A 17495-nucleotide genomic window follows, 5' to 3' on the forward strand; every position below is an offset into this window, starting at 1 on the left:
TATTATGGCTTTTACAGCGAAATCTGATGCTCCTTTATGACCACAGAGGACAGTATACACCAGATGTTCTTAAATCTGTGAGGGCAACTGGGAGTAAGTTTGTGGCAGTTTTCTGTAATCTTTTTCTCTCTTTTGGTGCATTTCTGCTGCAGCACTACAGCGCCACTTATAGGCTTGGCAGATATGCTACAGCATTTTCACACACCAGTGGTGAATAAATTTAAATTCTATCAAGCTCAATGGCAGTAAGGAGCTCCAAAACACAGAAATACTCTACATGTACAACTGTCTCGTACAGTGCCTGTCTTTATTAACCTTGCAAAACAGATGGATACACCGGTTTCCTTGTTTTTCACTGTCGAATCCATCTTGCAAAGCTCCCATCTGAACTGTTTGGGTCCGGTTAGAAAGTGACAAGACCAATCAGTGACGAGGGGCAGTACTTTCAGGCGCAGCAGAGTCGTGATGTAAACAAGCAGCAGCAAGAGCTGGTGCACTTATGGAGGAAGAGATTAGCATGGATGCTGCTAAAACGCCAGTTTTATCAGAACTTGATGACATTTCTTCATTAAAAGAAGAACAAAGAACAGCAGTGAGTTGTTTTCTTTTCAAAAACAACAAGTTTTTTCAAAGCCTCTGCCTTTTCTAAAACATTTCCTTTTGAAGCCTTCCCAGATGGAAGAAATCCCTCTGGCGTGTCAGGTTATGTCTTTATATCAAATCTCAAAATGCTGTTTTGATTCATGGCTTTTGGTTCAGCATTAGAGTTACCTTTAGGTCTTTTTAGTGTTGTGAGTCCTGCTGTTTTTAAGATTTGTATTTCTACAGCATCTCCTGACCGCAGTGAACCACGAGGGTGTGTCTAGTGTTTCAGTGAGGTCCGGCCTCGTTCCTGCAGCTAACAGACATTAAAGCAGAGTCCAGCGTTTAGAGAGCGAGTGTGTGACTTCAGGGTGGGTTTAAATTATTCAGAAGTGGTGGGTTTCTCTCAGGGCGGATTGAGGTAAAAGCTTCTTCTCCCCTGTCTCCCCTCCACTGATCTTCACAGTGCCATCAGCAGTTCCCATGATGCATCTGGGCCGCATCAATTATTCATGACTATAACTCTGTGAAAGGTATACAGAAGCCTTCAGCTCTCTTTATCACTCCCCCTTGTCCTCCTTCTTACTATCAGCTGCTGTCCCTCAGAGCCAATAAAAGCCTGATGTTTTCCAATAAAATCAAATGTTTTGGATTTACAGATTTCATTCTTGTGCTGTTCAGATGTGAAAATGAAGGGTGGGAAAAATAAAGAAAAATATTTGTATTTGTCTCTATTAGTTGGCAGCAATTTCACTCCAGAGACACAGGCAAACTTTAAACATTGAGGCTCTTCTTTCATGAAAGAATTCTAGGTTAAAAAAAAACTTACTTTATGCCAAGTCAGCAGTGCCATGAAACAAAGGTTCAGGCTTTGTACCCCTACCCCTCATTTCTGACTGCCCCCTTTCCCTTCAAACCAGAGTAACAAGATGCAGAAGCGAAATCTTCCTCAGTGAAATGGGACGACCCTTCAAATTCATGGCATATCACCAGTAGCTATCATGGGTTTTTAGGTAAATAGATGCATTTGTGTTAACCAGACTTTCTATCACAACTGATTCTACTCTTTCACAATGACTGTGCTGGCTCATCGAGTTTGATGTCTCATCATGTAACAGGAAGTTGGTCTGCAAGGTTAAAGTGGGTTGGCATTTTCTTTGCTCATGCAAACTGAGATGCTTAAGGATTTGCAGATGCAAGTTGCAGTTTTGTTTTGTTTTCATTTCTTGATCTTCTCTTACTTTTATTTTTTTAACGGTTTTTAAGTTGTCATTTTCATGATCAAAATAAAGATATCAATCAATCAATCAATCGTAACTTTGATGTGCAGTATGCTAGTTATTTTTTTCTATTGGTTTAATAGCAGCTGTCTTGGCAAAGACAGTGATTGACGTGTACAAATACTGAGAAGGTGTTGAAGGCATGGTGCATGTTGCAGTGTTTTGGTATTTCCCTATTTCCATTGGCTAAAATCAGGGCAGGGATTGTTCAAAAACTGGACATATTGGTATTTATATTGACTTTTGTCTGGACAGAAAACTTGAAACAGGACTGTCCCAAGATGTATGGTCACCCTATGTAAGCAGGTATTTATTATGGCTGACGCTAGTGTAGCAATTAGCTCAGATGTAGCTATGGTATTACCATATTTCTTTACAAAAAGAAGAGCAGAGCTACACCTTAAGCTTCTCTTGGCAGAGGTTTTTTTTTTTTACACTCCTCCTGACTGGCCTTGGCATGAGTTTTATCTGCAAGCTCCACTGTTCATAAATTATGGCAGCACCTGTCTGTCAAGCTCAGGTTACAACCAGGAGCTGAGCTACCTGTCTACCTCCTTTTGTCTTGATGCTCAGATTGGCTCATAACGAATGAGACAGACAAAAGATTTCCAAGATTTTTATGAAATTCCTGCCCTTTCCAAACCCTCTGTATGGGGGCTTTCTCAAATAAAAGTGAAATACTGTATATCCACGCAGTGGATTCATGAAACAGTCTATCTGGCATGTTAATGACAGGCATGGAATCTGGTCAGTCCATCTACAATGTTGTGTGTCTCTCTTTATAGATTTCTCTAAGGCCTTTGACACTGTGGACCACAGAATTTTATTAGACCGTCTAAAAGCTACTGGGTTCTCAGAGCATGCCGTTGCGGGGTTTACAAACTATCTCAGTGGAAGAACCCAGGCTGTTCATGGAGAGGGTGTCACATCTGAGGAACTACAAATTCACAAGGGGATTCCTCAAGGCTCAGTTTTGGGACCGCTCTCATTCACTTTACATGTTAATTGTCTAAGACAGAATGTTCCAAACACTTATTTCCATTTCTATGCTGATGATACTATTTTTCATTGCTGTGCACCTACTCCTGCACGAGCTTTTGTAAATCTTCAGCATGCTTTTGTTTTAGTCCAAGATCAGTTTAGCCAGCTGCAGCTTGTTCTAAATGTAGATAAAACTAAACTCGTGTTCTTTACATCCTCAGAAGCAGCTTAAAGATCTCTGTCTGAGAACATTATCAAGAAACTGATTTCAAAGTAAATATCTATGGTTCTTACTAGATAGAAACTTGTCTTTTAAGGAGCACATATAGTACATTGCGAAAAAAAAATGAAGGTTTTACTTGGCTTCTACAAAAACACATCCTGTTTCTCTTTTTATGTCAAGAAAAGAGTACACGTCTCGGACATTGGCGCCTCTTTATTTATAAAGCCATTCTATGCAAAATTAAGGACTACCTTTCCTCTCTTTTAATCTCGAAGGATAGATTGCACAACTTGCGTTCATTTGACTTTGCAGTTTGTTGTTCGTAAAGTCTGAACTAAGAGGGGAAAGAAGGCTTTTAGGTTTTCTGGTCCTTTTTCCTGGAATAATCTGCAGACTAATTATACCTGCAAAACTTGGTGACTCTGAATGTTTTTAAATCTTTATTGAAAACTCTTGAATTCAAACTGTCTGGATGCCAGTGTTTAAACTGATGATTTATTATTGCTGTTAACATTTATTGTGTATCGTATGAGTTTGGGTATGTGTGGCTGATTCAGTTCCAGCATTGTCTGGTAATTCGCTGTAAAAATGTTACTCCCTTTGACCCCTGAACAAAAATCGTCTGATGTAAGATGGTTAATATCACTGAATATCATAACGACAGTATTACTTAAACTGCATTCTCAGTGTATTGACCATTCAAAGGTCACTGCAGTGACTTTTTAAGCCGATTCGTCTGGGTTTATATGACTATCTTTGTCTTGCGTGACAAGCTCGGAAACATGAGTAAGGTGGAACATGTATGACCGTGATGCAAGAGGATTTCACTTCTGGGACGACGCAATCTTCTTATTCACATTCTCTATCTGTGTGCGTGTGTCTGTCCCCCCTGACCCACTGTAATCCTGTGGTCCCTGCAACTGTAATCCACACAACCGCCTCTGCCTGAGCACAAACTCAGGTCTAATGAAAGAGCGAATAATCTATCATGAGCCGTATCTAACCTTTATCACTCAGACAGATAGAAAGAATGATACACCAAGGGGAGAGGAAGTCTTGTAAATACACATTCATGTTTATTACCATTTAGTATTTACATAAGACTATAGATCTGTAGACTTTTTTGACATAGACTTCATTTAAAACATTCATATTTTTCCCACAATCCCTTTTTTCCTGTCAAAAGAAAAAAAGTAATTCATATCCAATAGTAACAACTGTACAAAGACAGCCCAGTAGGTACAATAATTTACTTAAAAATCTTATTTGAGTCGATGCAAATCATGTGACGACAAAAACAACAGCTCAAGAGTTCCCATCACGACATTTTTTCCCCCCACAGCGGAGCCGAGTGATCACAAAAGACTAGAGCTCGTATGTACATGCACTAAAGTGCTAGTGTTCAAAAGGCATGCAAATATTTCGCTGATATTTGTACAACTGCCTTCCAAATATGCATAAAGTTAATCAGTTTGTCATCACCCTTCTTTTACATGAGTCAAACATTCATCCCAACGTAAAATAAATAAAGTACATTAGCATCAGAAATGACATCATGTCTCTGCTTCAGACCTAAAGAAGCAGAAATTGTTTTTTGTTTGTTTGCCTGCTTGTGTCTTTCCATTCTCTGTGACAAAAAAAACAAAAAAACAAAAAAACAAAAAAGTCAAGCTTGAAACGCTGGCAACAAAAAAAAAAAAATAAAGGGATGATCTTATTGCAAAACAAGATTTTGAACATGTATTGATCAGGACAAAATAAAAGATTTTATGTAGAAAAAGAAAAATGTAAACAAAAAGGTGTAAACATCTTATAAATCCAGCAGCTGATCATCAGTTTTCAGCTGAAACAAAGAGTCAAAAATGCGACTAAAATATACATATATGTAATAAATACATATAAACACACGTGTGGGGTGATGAGTAACTCAAGTGTGTGCAGGCACCTCTGATGGAAATGTCTTTTTTCTATGATATTACAGTACATTCCAGGTTCTTCTGGTTCATCGATGGTCAGCTGGTGCTACTGGGTGGATCATGAAACCCCCCGCGTCAGGCTCCGCCTCTTTGGAGTCTCTGGGTTTGTGTGGCGGGGGGATTTCTGAGGTACTGGGTCTTTTTAGGCTGAGGTGGAGCAGAGTGAGAGCGGAGGTAGAGGACTTGGTCTCAGATCAGCTCCTCGCCCTCCAGGATGGTCTTGCGGTGCCCCGGCGGCGGGAAGGTGAACCTCCTCTTCGTGCCCTCGCTCCACTTTGGGGAGGAAGAGGGGGAGTGGGCTGCCCACCTCGATGGTGGTCGCTGGTTGGCCGGGCGGGCCGGTCTCTGGAAGCAGGCGTCGAGGGGCGGGGCCACCGGAGAGCGAGGCAGGTCCTGTTAATGAAAAGAAGCTGTCAGAGAGGAGGGGAGAGCAGCAGGATGGAGCTGCTGGTGGTACAAAAAAACATGAAGCTGAAAAAAATCTAAAGTGAGAAATGTGAACAAAAGAAAGAAGAAGAGAGAGCAGGGGGCAGATGCATAAAACGTGTAAATGAGGATGTCATGTTTTCTCTTAAAATGAAAATTAGAAAGCTGTCAAAAAAAGAAAAATATGAAAGGGAATGGAAACTTATGATCAGTCCGAAATTTATGCAAGATAAAAAGCAGGAATGTAGTCCAGGGTACATCCTTTTATGTTTTAGTCTCCATTTACAATTATGATCATCATTCAGTAGCATGCTGCAGTTTTGTCCTAGAGGCCTGACCTGCCTTTGTCTGTCTCTAACTGGCTAGTACTCATCAATGCCTTCATAGTTGGGGAAAGCCAGTTAGAGTCAGAGTAGGCTGGGTCCTACATAGTAGTTTTCTGGGACATCTAGTGGTGCGAACAGAGACTGTGGTGCTACTTTCTATCAGCCTGCCCCTCTCATTATAATTTCATGATGATCATAATGATCCTAAACTCAAGAAACTTATGCAAAAACAAAAATCTATTTCTAGGTGTACCAAAGATGCTAGAAGAGTCTATAGCACGGCCTGTTGCTGCCTGTGTCACAGAAAAGGCATACAAATAAAGAGTTTACAACTTCTGCAGGTACCACTGATTACAAATTTTGTAAGCAGACTCTGTTAAGTATTTTGTTTCAGGCTTGAAGCGACAATTACAAAAGAAAATGTGGACTTTGAATTGTGGTTGTTTCCTCAGTCAAATAAGGGACTGCTTAATGACGTGATGTGTCCACGTCTACTATTTCCTTTTGACAAAAATGAATCAGTTCATGGTATAAATTGATTTGTTCTACTTGGTTAGAATGTGTTTTAGTAGATTTTAATAATATAATTAATATCATATTTTGGCATCTCAATTCTTTTAATGTTAGGTGGTGCAGCTGCCCAACTAAACAAACGAAATGGGATTTAATTGTGAGAAATTCAAATTAGAATACTTTGGCATTATTTTATGGTTGAATTGAAACATGTGTCTAAGTATTTGCCTGTTTAATTTAAAATATGTTGCAAATGTCATGTGGCAAAACCAGTGTTTCAGGTGGTAAAACAGCAATAGGTGTCACTATATAAACTTAAAACAAAAGTAAGGCAATTTGTGTTTGGTACATTATTTCTTTGCTGTAACAATGCTTCTTGGTAATAAATCTTATAAAGCCTGGAAAGCCTGTTTATTACCCTTTTTAATGATGCCACATTTGTAAGGATCATGCATTTGTGGGATGAGCAACAGAGCTGAGTATGTGGGTTGCGCCCATGAAAAATGTGCCAAATCTTCTCTGCCAATGCCAAACAGCTTATTTTGCTGTTGCTATTGACTCTTGTTTTGAGCTTCTGGTACCTCCAGGTGCTGCCAATCAGGTGCCTGATTGGCAGCACCTGTGAGCATGGGCCCTGCTACAGTGGTCAGTAGGTGTCTGCTTCGAGAATCGGCATGCCACGTTTGGCTGATCTGGATAGGGCCTGTCGGTTGGGCAACTTCAAGCTGGTGTTCCACAAAACCAAGTTGCAGCATTGTTTGGAGTGAACTCTAGTACCATCTCCAAACTGAAGGCCAAGTTCCATATAACGGGGAATGTAAGAGACAGGCCTCGAAGTGGGCATCCCAAGAAGACGACACCCCAAGAATACTGTTTTTTCACCCTGTCAGCAAGAACTCTATCCTCCAAGATGACAACACTCGCCCCCACAGAGCGGGGTTTATCAGAGACTACCTCTAGAATTTGGGAGTGGACAGGATGGAATGGCCTGCCAGCAGTCCTGACCGTTACCCCATTGAACACTTGTGGGATCAGCTTGAGTGTGCTGTTTGTGCCAGAGTGACCAACACAACCACGATAGCTGACTTGTGACAAATGCTGGTTGAAGAATGGGATACCATCCCACAGTGGTGTGTGACCAGGCTGGTGACCAGCCTGAGGAGGAGCCAGGCTGTTGTGGCTGTGTATGGTTCTTCCAGACGCTACTGAGGCTCCTGTTTGTTAAATGAATAAATTGTTAAATTGTCAATATGTCTTGTTTCTTCAAACTTCAACAATCCAATCCACCAAACACCAAACAAGAGTCAACGGCAGAATCAGCTGTTTGGCATTGGCATAGAAGATCTGGCACATTTTCCATGGGCGCAACCCACATACTCAGCCCTGCTGCTCATCCCATAAATGCATGTTCCTTACAAATGTGGCACCATTTAAAAGGCTAACAGGCTTTCCAATGGTATAAAATGAATTTAATCTTAAAATGTAACAAAAAGGGCGCGCTGGTGGTCGGGTGGTTGGGGCACGCGCCATGTGCACAGGCGACCCGGGTTTGGGTCCGGCTCGTGGCGCTGTTTCCTGCATGTCTCTTCCCGCTCTCTCCCCTGTACCGATTCTATCCACTGTCCTTTCAAATAAAGGCAAAAAGGCCAAAAATAAATCTTTAAAAAAAAAAAAAAAAAAGTAACAAAAAGGAGAGATGAATTATGATAAACTATAGAAATTCTGAGATTAATTATGAATAACAGTTTTTATACAAAATGTATTGGTCTGTTTATACAACTTAAAATATAAGCTTATCTATCATAATGTGTAACACACCATATACTACATTAAAGATGGACAACACGACAGCTCTCCTAAAGTAAAGCCAAAACATTTGGAGCTTTCCCTTGTGGCTGGCACAGTATAGTTCATAGGCTCCTCCCCTTCCATGTTAACAGATGGGACAGGGGTAATACTTTGAAACTGTAGTACGCATTAATCATGCTTATTTTTATCCATGTGTTCACTTTCTGAGAAATTTAATTTCAAGTAGTTGTTCTATACTTAAAAGCAGATGTAATGTTATTATTTACAGCTGGGTTAACAAATGTAGCTCCTACTGCCATGTTTGCTCCAGACTAGCAGAGTAGATGAGGGCCAGTGAGAGAAAAGTTTGCAAAAAAATGACACAAACATCAGCAAACTTTCTACAACCATGAGAAGATATTCAAGCTGATACAAGAATCTCTGCTGATGTGAACAAGAACGATCTTTTATCAGTTTATCAGTACGGTAATTTCATCCATTTTTCTTAAAAGAAAAGACATGAATATTGCAACTCTGTCAGACAGATGCCCTCTGTGCATGTCCTGGCTCCAAATGACGTCACCACAGTGTTTCATCTACAATCACAGGGTTATTTTGGCTTCAAGCGGAGGAGGTGTATGCGTCCATATTTATATACAGTCAGGGGATAACAGAGCAGCTTCATAGCTCATAGAGGGGACTGCTGGAGTCAGCTAAAGGACAAAACTGTCCTGCTTATCATGGATGTGGTACCTTTACATCTATTTATATATAATGCATGTAAGCATAATGTCACAGGATGTACAACACAGATAATGCACACACAGTGCTTTATAACTGCGGGTATAGTGTTTGCAGATTTCTGCAGGTGTTAATGTCAAGTTTTATACATCTGTCCCCCTGGCTGAAATAGCAAAAGTAAGCAAAAGATGGCAACAAGATGAGAGGAAAGTAGCTGTGAATAAGTTCCCCCCTCCTCTGTATGATGTCAGAGCATGATTGGGTGAATGATCACACCGGGACATCACACCACTGGCCAGATTTATAAATAGCTTGTCTTGAGGCATTAGATTTCAGCTGAAGGATGGTGGGACATCAAGCCCACAAAGCAACAATCTAGTTCTGCTAAAAATACACGACAGTGAGGCTGCAGCCGGTGGCGTGAGCGGATGACGTGAAGGACAAAAAGAGAAATGGGTGAAAAGAGAGATCCACCAGAGAGTGACGTGTCAGAAAACCTGCAGAAAGTTCTGAGGAACTGGCAGGAGAAACACAGAGAAGGATAGTCTGCTCCCAAACTCACATCTTCATCAATAAATTATTTGTTAATGAGTGATGGATTGTAAACACAGGAAATACAGAGTGCCTTGTGGGTTAATACAAGATTTTCCATGTGATGCTAATGCATCAAATTACACAATACCACAGAGCATGCACTAGTAACATGAAGAGGAGGTCTGTGAGCTGGAGTGGTCACTGCAAACAGATTAACATCAGCTTTGACCGCACGGTTAATGGTCGACCTTAAAGGAGAAATCCACCTAAAAACAGTCTCACGTTTCCAGCTAGAATCAATGTGATGCTATATTCATTTTTGACTGGCAAAACAATAAATAATATCAGGCTATTTTGCTGTTGAGCAAGGACTTAAATCCCTTCAATTCAAGGGTAAATATCAATAAAATTTGTGATAAATTTCACTTTTGGTGAGTCAAAGCCAAGAGAAAAAATTTCCTCTGGATCAGCAACTCCCACATCAATAGGAGAAGGAATCAATCAAAGGCAATGCAGACATATGCTTTCACATATACAAATGTACAAATGAAAGTATCCGGGCGTTTTTAGGTGAGCTGCATGTGCAAATGGAAGTAGTCTGATTTTCGCCCTGACTTCACCCAGGATTTTTCCTGCCAGGCTCTCTGCAAAAATTTTATTGAACCATCTATCTTATCATCAGTTGTACTGTACCATCTATCCATCCATCCATCTATCATTGAACCAGTCATCCATTCATCGGTTCATCCATCCATTCAAACTTCAAACTATCTTCCTATTAACCATCAGTCATACCATCCATCCATCTATCCATCCATCCATCCATCTATCCATCCATCCATCCATGCATCCATCCATCCATCTATCCATCAATTGAACCATTGATCCATCCATTCATCAATCGAACTGTCCATCTATCCATCAAACCATCCGTCTATCAATCGAACCACCCGTCTGTCCATCCATCTATCATCCACTGAACCATCCATCGAACTGTCCATCCATCAAAACATCCATCTATGAAACCATCCATCTATTAACCAAACCGTCCGTCTGTCCATCCATGCATGCATCCATCCAACCAACCAACCATACAGCTATCCATTAATCCATTCATTGAACCATCATCCATCCATCCATCCATCCATCCATCCATCAACCTGGAGGATTTTAAGGATTTCCCAGACCAGAAGGGATATATCATCCCTCCATCAAGTTTAGGGTCTACCCCAAGGTCTTCTTCCAGTTAGACATGCCTGGAAGACCTCCATAGGCATGGACCTCCATACTAGGCAACCAGTAGGCATCCACCCAAACCACCTCAAGTGACTCCTTTCAGTGTGAAGGAGCTGGTCTTTTGGTGAGGGCTGGAAGACTGACCGGTAAATTGAAAGCTCTGCCTTCTGGCTTGGCTCCATCTAAACCTTGACAATCTGATACAACACCTGCAATACTGCTGATGATTTCTGATCGCCATTATCTAAGTCTCTGGTCTTTGGTTGATATACATATGAATATGTTGAGCTACTGTACACATAGCACTGAATACAGACAAAAGTTGTTACCACTGTGTTTTTTTCTGTTGCTTCATCAGGCATATCTGTGTTGGGTTTTTTAGGTCATGTCCTGCCTTTTGAGATCTACTTTTATGAAGAGCAACAAATTAAGAGATTTCAGGAGCAGCCTTCATGAAATTTTCCAGCGTGCATATGTAAAACAGCGTTGCCATTTCTTTGTTGGCCTCCTCTTGAATGCAGATTTTATTGTGAATCAAAAAACTGTCAATCAAGGCTCAGAAAATGATGTATACATCTTCACTGAACACCACTAACCCCAAATCCAAAAAAGTTGATCTTTTCTGAATATTTTGACTTGCAATATGATTTTCTATAAAATGTAGCAAATCAAACACTGAATTCTAGATGGTGGTGTGTGCTACTGAGACACTGGGCAACCACAGGACTAACATTCTGCTCTCATTGTAGCATTGGCTCTGACAGGCTCCTGATGAACTGAATAACAGCGAGAAACAATCTCATGGTGGATTTCTCCTTTAAGCATGCAGAATGGACCTCTGAACAGGTTAATATCCTCCAGACGTCAAAAACAACCCGACAGGTGACAGAAAGTAGAAAGTGATGAGAGTTAGCAGCTTTCCTCTTCAGTTAGTCTTTGGAGGATTTGTTAGTGTGAGAGGATGGCTGAGGGGGTCTGAAACAGTGAAGAGGAAAAGAAAACTCTGTGTGGACAGAAGGGAGTAAAAACGGAAACATCACAAGAAAAACATCATAGTTAATCCAGTCGCACACAGAGTGACTCCCTGGCAGGAACACAATGTTAGAATAAACCATAGAAAGATGAAGAGGGTCCAGAAGGACAACAAACAACCTGTGCTAAGAAACGTGAGACATCTGGAAGTTTTATGCATGATTTCATACTTCACATCTTATATGAACTTTTGTGACTTTGCTTTAAAGGACCATTGGGTGATTTTGTAGGATTCATCCCATCAATGAAAAATCATTTAAACTGGTTTCAAGTCAAGGCCAGAGATTGCAACTCAACAACATTTTAGAACATGGGGGACAGTTGAGGCTATGTGGACGGAGCTGTTGTGGCTTGAATCAGACTGGCCAGTGTTTTTCCTTTGAACCTAGAGAGGAAGTCAGCTAGTCAAGCCTAGTTATAATGGTCATATGTTTGCAATGGCAGAGAGAAATAAAGTCTTAGTAGTTATTCAGTGTTTGCTCTGCTTATTGGAGGTGGCATCAGTTCTTCTAAACCTGTAGTTCCTAACTGGTCGGTCAGGATCCAAAGGTGGATCACACAGCCTTTTTCAGTGGGTTGCAAATATGTTCCAGTTAATCAAAACTGCACCAAAAGGTCCTTGAAACACTTATGAAATATTTCTGGGTTTTTTTTCTACTGCATGAGGTCCAAACTGTGCCATTTTTCAATAAACAAATCCAGCTGGTTGAAAAATATCTAAAATGTTGGTCCCAATTTTTTTTCCAATGTCTTTACTTTTTTGACAAACAGAATTGCTACTGAGAAGGGAGGGGAAAAGGATGGGCTTTTCCAGATGAGGGAGTGACAGTGACTCTCCTTGCCAGAAAGTGACACAGTCTGGCAGCACTGCTGCCTCAGAGTGATCTTTTTAGGTGGAGGATTTTTCCCCTCCAGAGTTCCCTGAAGCAGGCTGTAGTGTGGTGGTGGACCATGGTGGTCCTGAGCACTACCTGTTTGGGCCGTTGGCTCCAGCACTGGCGTTGCTAAAGTCAGAGCTCTCGGAGCCAAAGCAGTGCAGGAGAGGATGGGAGTGGTCTCTGAATGGTAAAGTCAGTTAAAGGCGGTAACATTCTATCTTTTATATAGAGTTTGAGACGTAGGTTTCTACGTCACATAAAACACGCCTTTTCAGAAAAGATTTTCGAAGCAGATGTCCGTTTGAGCTCATTAAAAGCTTTTAAATGAGATTTTTATTAGTTTGGTGCAAATGTCAGAAATAACACCAGCACTGATATGTTTTATCATAGTTCAGTCAGATACTTCAGTGTACAGCTGAAAAAAATGTTAAAGTGTTCACTACTTCTTTTAATTTGTCTCACAGATGTTTGCTAGGTCTATAGTTAGCTGTATATCTGTAGGTCTAGATATAGTTGACTGTAGCTTGATTACCAATGACAGCATTGTTTTGTGAGAGTTATTCCCTTAATTATCCCCAAATGTATCCTTAAAAATCACTAATAATCAAAATTTTGCAAACACAATTAGTTGTAACAAACAAACATTAGTGTTCAAAGTGATGTTAACATTCATGTTTGATTACACTATCAAAGCTAGTAAAAGCAACCTTTATTAGCTGGTAGTCAGACCACAGAAAGTTAGCTAAACTTTTAAAAATTTTATTCAAATCTTTAGAGCACTGAGAGCTGCTCACCAGAATATAAATCAAGATATATTTAAAAGAATGAAACATATCCGTGTTAAAAGTAATTTCCACTTTCAATTTGAAGACAAGATAAAGTCAGTAGCCTTTGCTAGCAAGTAGTCTGCTCAGTTAGAACAAGGTACATTAGCCAGTGTTTACAAAACTAGGTCAATTTAAGCTTTTATTTTTACAATTCTATGCTCCGAATAATGGAATAAAACAGAAAGTCACTCACTGGGACTTTCATTGCATTGACAAGGAATAACAGAATAAATATTACTGTTAAAAAATTTGGCTTGTTTTTAATTTGTCCATAATAGCACACGCTAAAGTCAGCAGCAGTTGCTGGCTGGTATTTAACTATGCCACATTAGCTAGTGATTTCGAAAGACATAGTTTAGTGCATTGCAAGTTGTAAAAAGTCATGTAGCTGTAGAGTGTTTTCACATTGAACCTAGTTGTTTTGTGCTGTGCCTGAGCATAATTGCACCTTAATGGTCAGCTTTCATATCATTGACATTTTTGTAACCCAGCACACTTGCGTATGGAATTTTTTTTTTGTAAATTAGCCAAGAAGATGACAGAAGAAGCAACCTTGGCAGCCACTCAAGCTGACATTTATTTATGCTCTGTGCAGTCAGTTAGGTCTAAACTGCCACATTATGGATTTTTTGTTTTTATTCTAAAATGCCAACAGTGACCCTCTTCCTTCTGCATCTACTGTGTAGTTCAGAGAATGGAATGGGCCTTAGCTTTGCAGAAAAAATGTTTCTTTGATCTGACAGGAGATGACTTTAATTATCCTTACAACTCTTAAATACTGATGAGTACCCTGCACTTGAGCATGGTAGCGCTCACATCTCTTTCACACCATGCTAAAGTATGAGTCTTGCCTTAGACTACCTCTCCAGCCAAACCCAGATATATTACCTGAGTCTGGCACCCTTGTGTTCACATTGATCAGATGAACTGGATTTTGGGGTCAGAAGTACTTGGATCCAGGCCTTAGTCCCAAATATGGAGCCTGTCTAAAGTTTTATGCAGATGATACGCTTAACTACCTGACATCAAGTTGCTTACCTTTCCTACTTTTACTCCTGCTTCAGTTGATTTTTATGTTGTGCTAGTGGGAATTTCTATTTGAATCTCTCTTAATTTAAAAATGTATGGTATGGTATTGGGAAACAGCTGTTGTGAGTTATGGTTAATGGGCTAAAACATGCAAAATCACCATTATGGTCCTTTAAAAAAACAGATGACCTATACCACAGAAAACTAAGCATGCATCCATTAACACGAAGAAAAAGGTGGATGGTCGTCGCACAACTTTTGACACGACTGGCTTCACATACTGTCAATCTGCTGTCCTGTGAAGCATGCATTAATGGAGAGGGTGAGGAGGGGGGAGGTCTACAGGGTGTGAGGTGAGGTCCATGTGGCTGGTGAACCCACCGCCAAAGGTCGTAGAGGAAGAGGAACTTACATCACGGAGGAGACAAGCAGAGTTAGAGTCCCCAAGGAGTTGTTAGTATGACAGTGTGGTTCTGGATCAGAGCAGCGGACAGCGAGGAAGAAGGGGGTGGGGGGTAAAGCCCAGAGGGGAGGAGAAAAAGGGGGAGGAGGAGGAGGAGGAGGGAAGATAGAGCGGGAAATGTTAATTGGTAAAACCGGGCAAAGAGGATAAGTCTGACATATCTAGGCAGAGAGGTTGACCAGGAGAATAAGGAGGCTGCTTCAGCCTACAGACAACACAGACAGCCGTGATCACACACCCATTCACTTTAGACCTGGAAAAAAACACAAGGGGCGCTGGGATCTCAATGTTGACACTGGCCAATCGGACAGTGTTGGAGATTGGATGACATTCAGTAAGACCTGCCTAAAATGTTGAGACATATGAAATAAACCACCGCCAGCTTTGAGGACATCTTCTATGTGCTACTTGCACTTGTAAAGTTCTGTTTACAGAGAGCAACAATATTTCAACATATGTAATAAACCACCGCCAGCTTTGAGGACATCTTCTATGTGCTACTTGCACTTGTAAAGTTCTGTTTACAGAGAGCTTTTCCAAAAATATTTCCACTGACATCCCTAAGTAAATAATTCCAGTCATATTAAAGGGCTCACAGGCACTCCTTTAAGGTATGTGGGTATCTGTATTAGTGATGTTTAGTCAGATAATCAATCAACAGAAAATTATCAAACAAATTTTGATATCTAATTTCTGCTTCCAGACATTTTGCCAGCAAATTTGACCACTTACCCCTTCAACATATTGATTTAAAGGAGTTTAAAAAAAAAATAGTACTGGGCCCCAAGACAGAAATCACGACTCGACATTTGAATTCCATGTATAGAAAATTCTATTAAACAGAGAACTGAAAATAGACATTTTTTTGCCCCAGTGCACTTGATTAAAGGCCTGGGAACCAGACAAGTCTGCAAGATGTTTATGTTCTCTGGCAGATGAGTCTGATCCCAGCACTGTTGGACAGATTGCCACACAATCTGGTCTATGCTGGGCCAATTGTAACCACTAATCTAAACCAGAAAAGCTCAAATACATTGGCTATGTCCCAAATAGAACAATCTCTTACAATTTATATAAATATTATGTCAAATTTAGCCTGATTTTATAGTATGCAATTTTGTATAGGTTAGAAATCCCATATGCATACTTGAATCACCATAATTTCTAGGCCTCGGTTTACTCGTGATACCCAAATGCCCCACAATGCATTGCAGCTATTCAGGCTATCCACGGGCACTAGCAGAACCTAACTTGGCATGTCAGATAGCTTGTTTCATATCCATTGCATGGGATATATTTCACATTCACCTTAGAAACTTCCCATACAAAGTGTTTGAGAAAGGTAGAACTTTCCAAAAAAGGTTACTGGACAGACCTTATGTCTGTCAAATTCATTATGGGCCAATCAGAGCAACAAGACAAAATGAAGTAGTAGACATGCACCTGTAGTAACCTGAGCTCGACATACAGGTGCTATCGTAATTTATGAACAGGGTTGGTGGATAAAACTCATGCTGAGGCTGGTCAGGAGAGGTGAAAAACATGTTCTCTGTAAGAGAACCTTTCAGTGTGGCTCTTTACTCTTTTGATAAAAAAGTGGTCTAGTTCTGATAAAAATGCCACTATACTACAGCTGCATCTAAGCTGATGGCTTCACTAAAGGCAGCCAGTATATACCATCTTATAGAACAGCAAAACCTTGCCAGTAACAATTGCAAACTTAAGCTGAAGCAGGTCTGTTGAAGAGTGAAAACATCTGTCATGCAAAGCTGTCAGTGCTGTTGTTTGTTCTTTATTTGATAAAGAAATGTGGTCCAGTTCTGATAAAACTGTTGTTATACCATAGCTACATCCAATCTAAATGCTACACTGGCGGCAGCTATTGCTATCAGTTTTCAGTGGAACTAAACCCCCCTGTGGCTACTGCCTAGTTCTCCTCAAACTACACTGATTGGTCAGGCCCGTTTTCAGACCTGGGACAATCATTTCAGATTTGAGCTTTGCAAGATGGATTTGCCTGATGATGGGCATGGTATCTGGACGATATATCTGCTTTGTAAAGTAAAAGTTATACAACAAGCAATAAAATAAAAGTATCCTTAGTTGAATGTTTTATTATGTCAAGTAATAATGAATTAACTAAATAGCTGTAGGAGTAATAAGTATATTCTAGTTCAATTTAAGGTACTGCTGAACAGTTGAGCTAGCCTGTGCTAGCTTATCAAACATAAGTCATACTATAAATATTTGATGAATGGATTTACGTGACCCTTGAGGATATTTGAAAATGGTAAAAAAAAAACACCATGGTAACCATTAGGTTAGTTTGCAGTTTAAACAGTTTGAGCATGCAGTATGCAGTTCATCAAAATGTGGTTTTCGGATATTAAATCAACAAAGGAGCACATTGTAAACAACCAAGATGGCTACCACTGATGTAAATGTTCTAAATTGGTTCAGACAAATTGGTTGGGGGTTGCCATTTGGGTAAATGGTAGTTGTTTGTTACTAGATCATGTCATTCCAAAGGTCTTGGGTATTTTGTCTAACAAAAGAGGATAGGAATTTCATGGCTGAACTGCAGCTTTTTTGCTATTCTTTTGTCTAACCACGTGTTTGTAGGCACTTGGCCTGCTGCCATCCAAAACAACCCCTGAAAT

The 17495-nt window shown here is 40.3% G+C and overlaps 1 protein-coding gene across 5 annotated transcripts in view; it reads right to left on the reverse strand.

Moving 5' to 3' along the window:
• Positions 1-4184: 4184 nt before the first annotated feature.
• The window catches only part of LOC121519574 (microtubule cross-linking factor 1), a 144147-nt gene continuing 130836 nt past the window's right edge, over positions 4185-17495 (reverse strand). For 2 of the 5 annotated variants that reach the window (XM_041802330.1, XM_041802329.1), the window contains one exon: positions 4185-5435. In XM_041802330.1, coding sequence (XP_041658264.1) covers positions 5232-5435 — 204 coding nt within the window. In that variant the 3' untranslated portion in view covers positions 4185-5231. Of the gene's footprint in view, positions 5436-14784; positions 14846-17495 lie in introns of all 5 variants that reach the window. The other 3 variants (XM_041802331.1, XR_005992713.1, XM_041802332.1) reach the window with 3 other exon arrangements.

This window comes from Cheilinus undulatus, linkage group 13 (assembly GCF_018320785.1).
Source record: "Cheilinus undulatus linkage group 13, ASM1832078v1, whole genome shotgun sequence".
Lineage (NCBI taxonomy): Eukaryota > Metazoa > Chordata > Actinopteri > Labriformes > Labridae > Cheilinus > Cheilinus undulatus.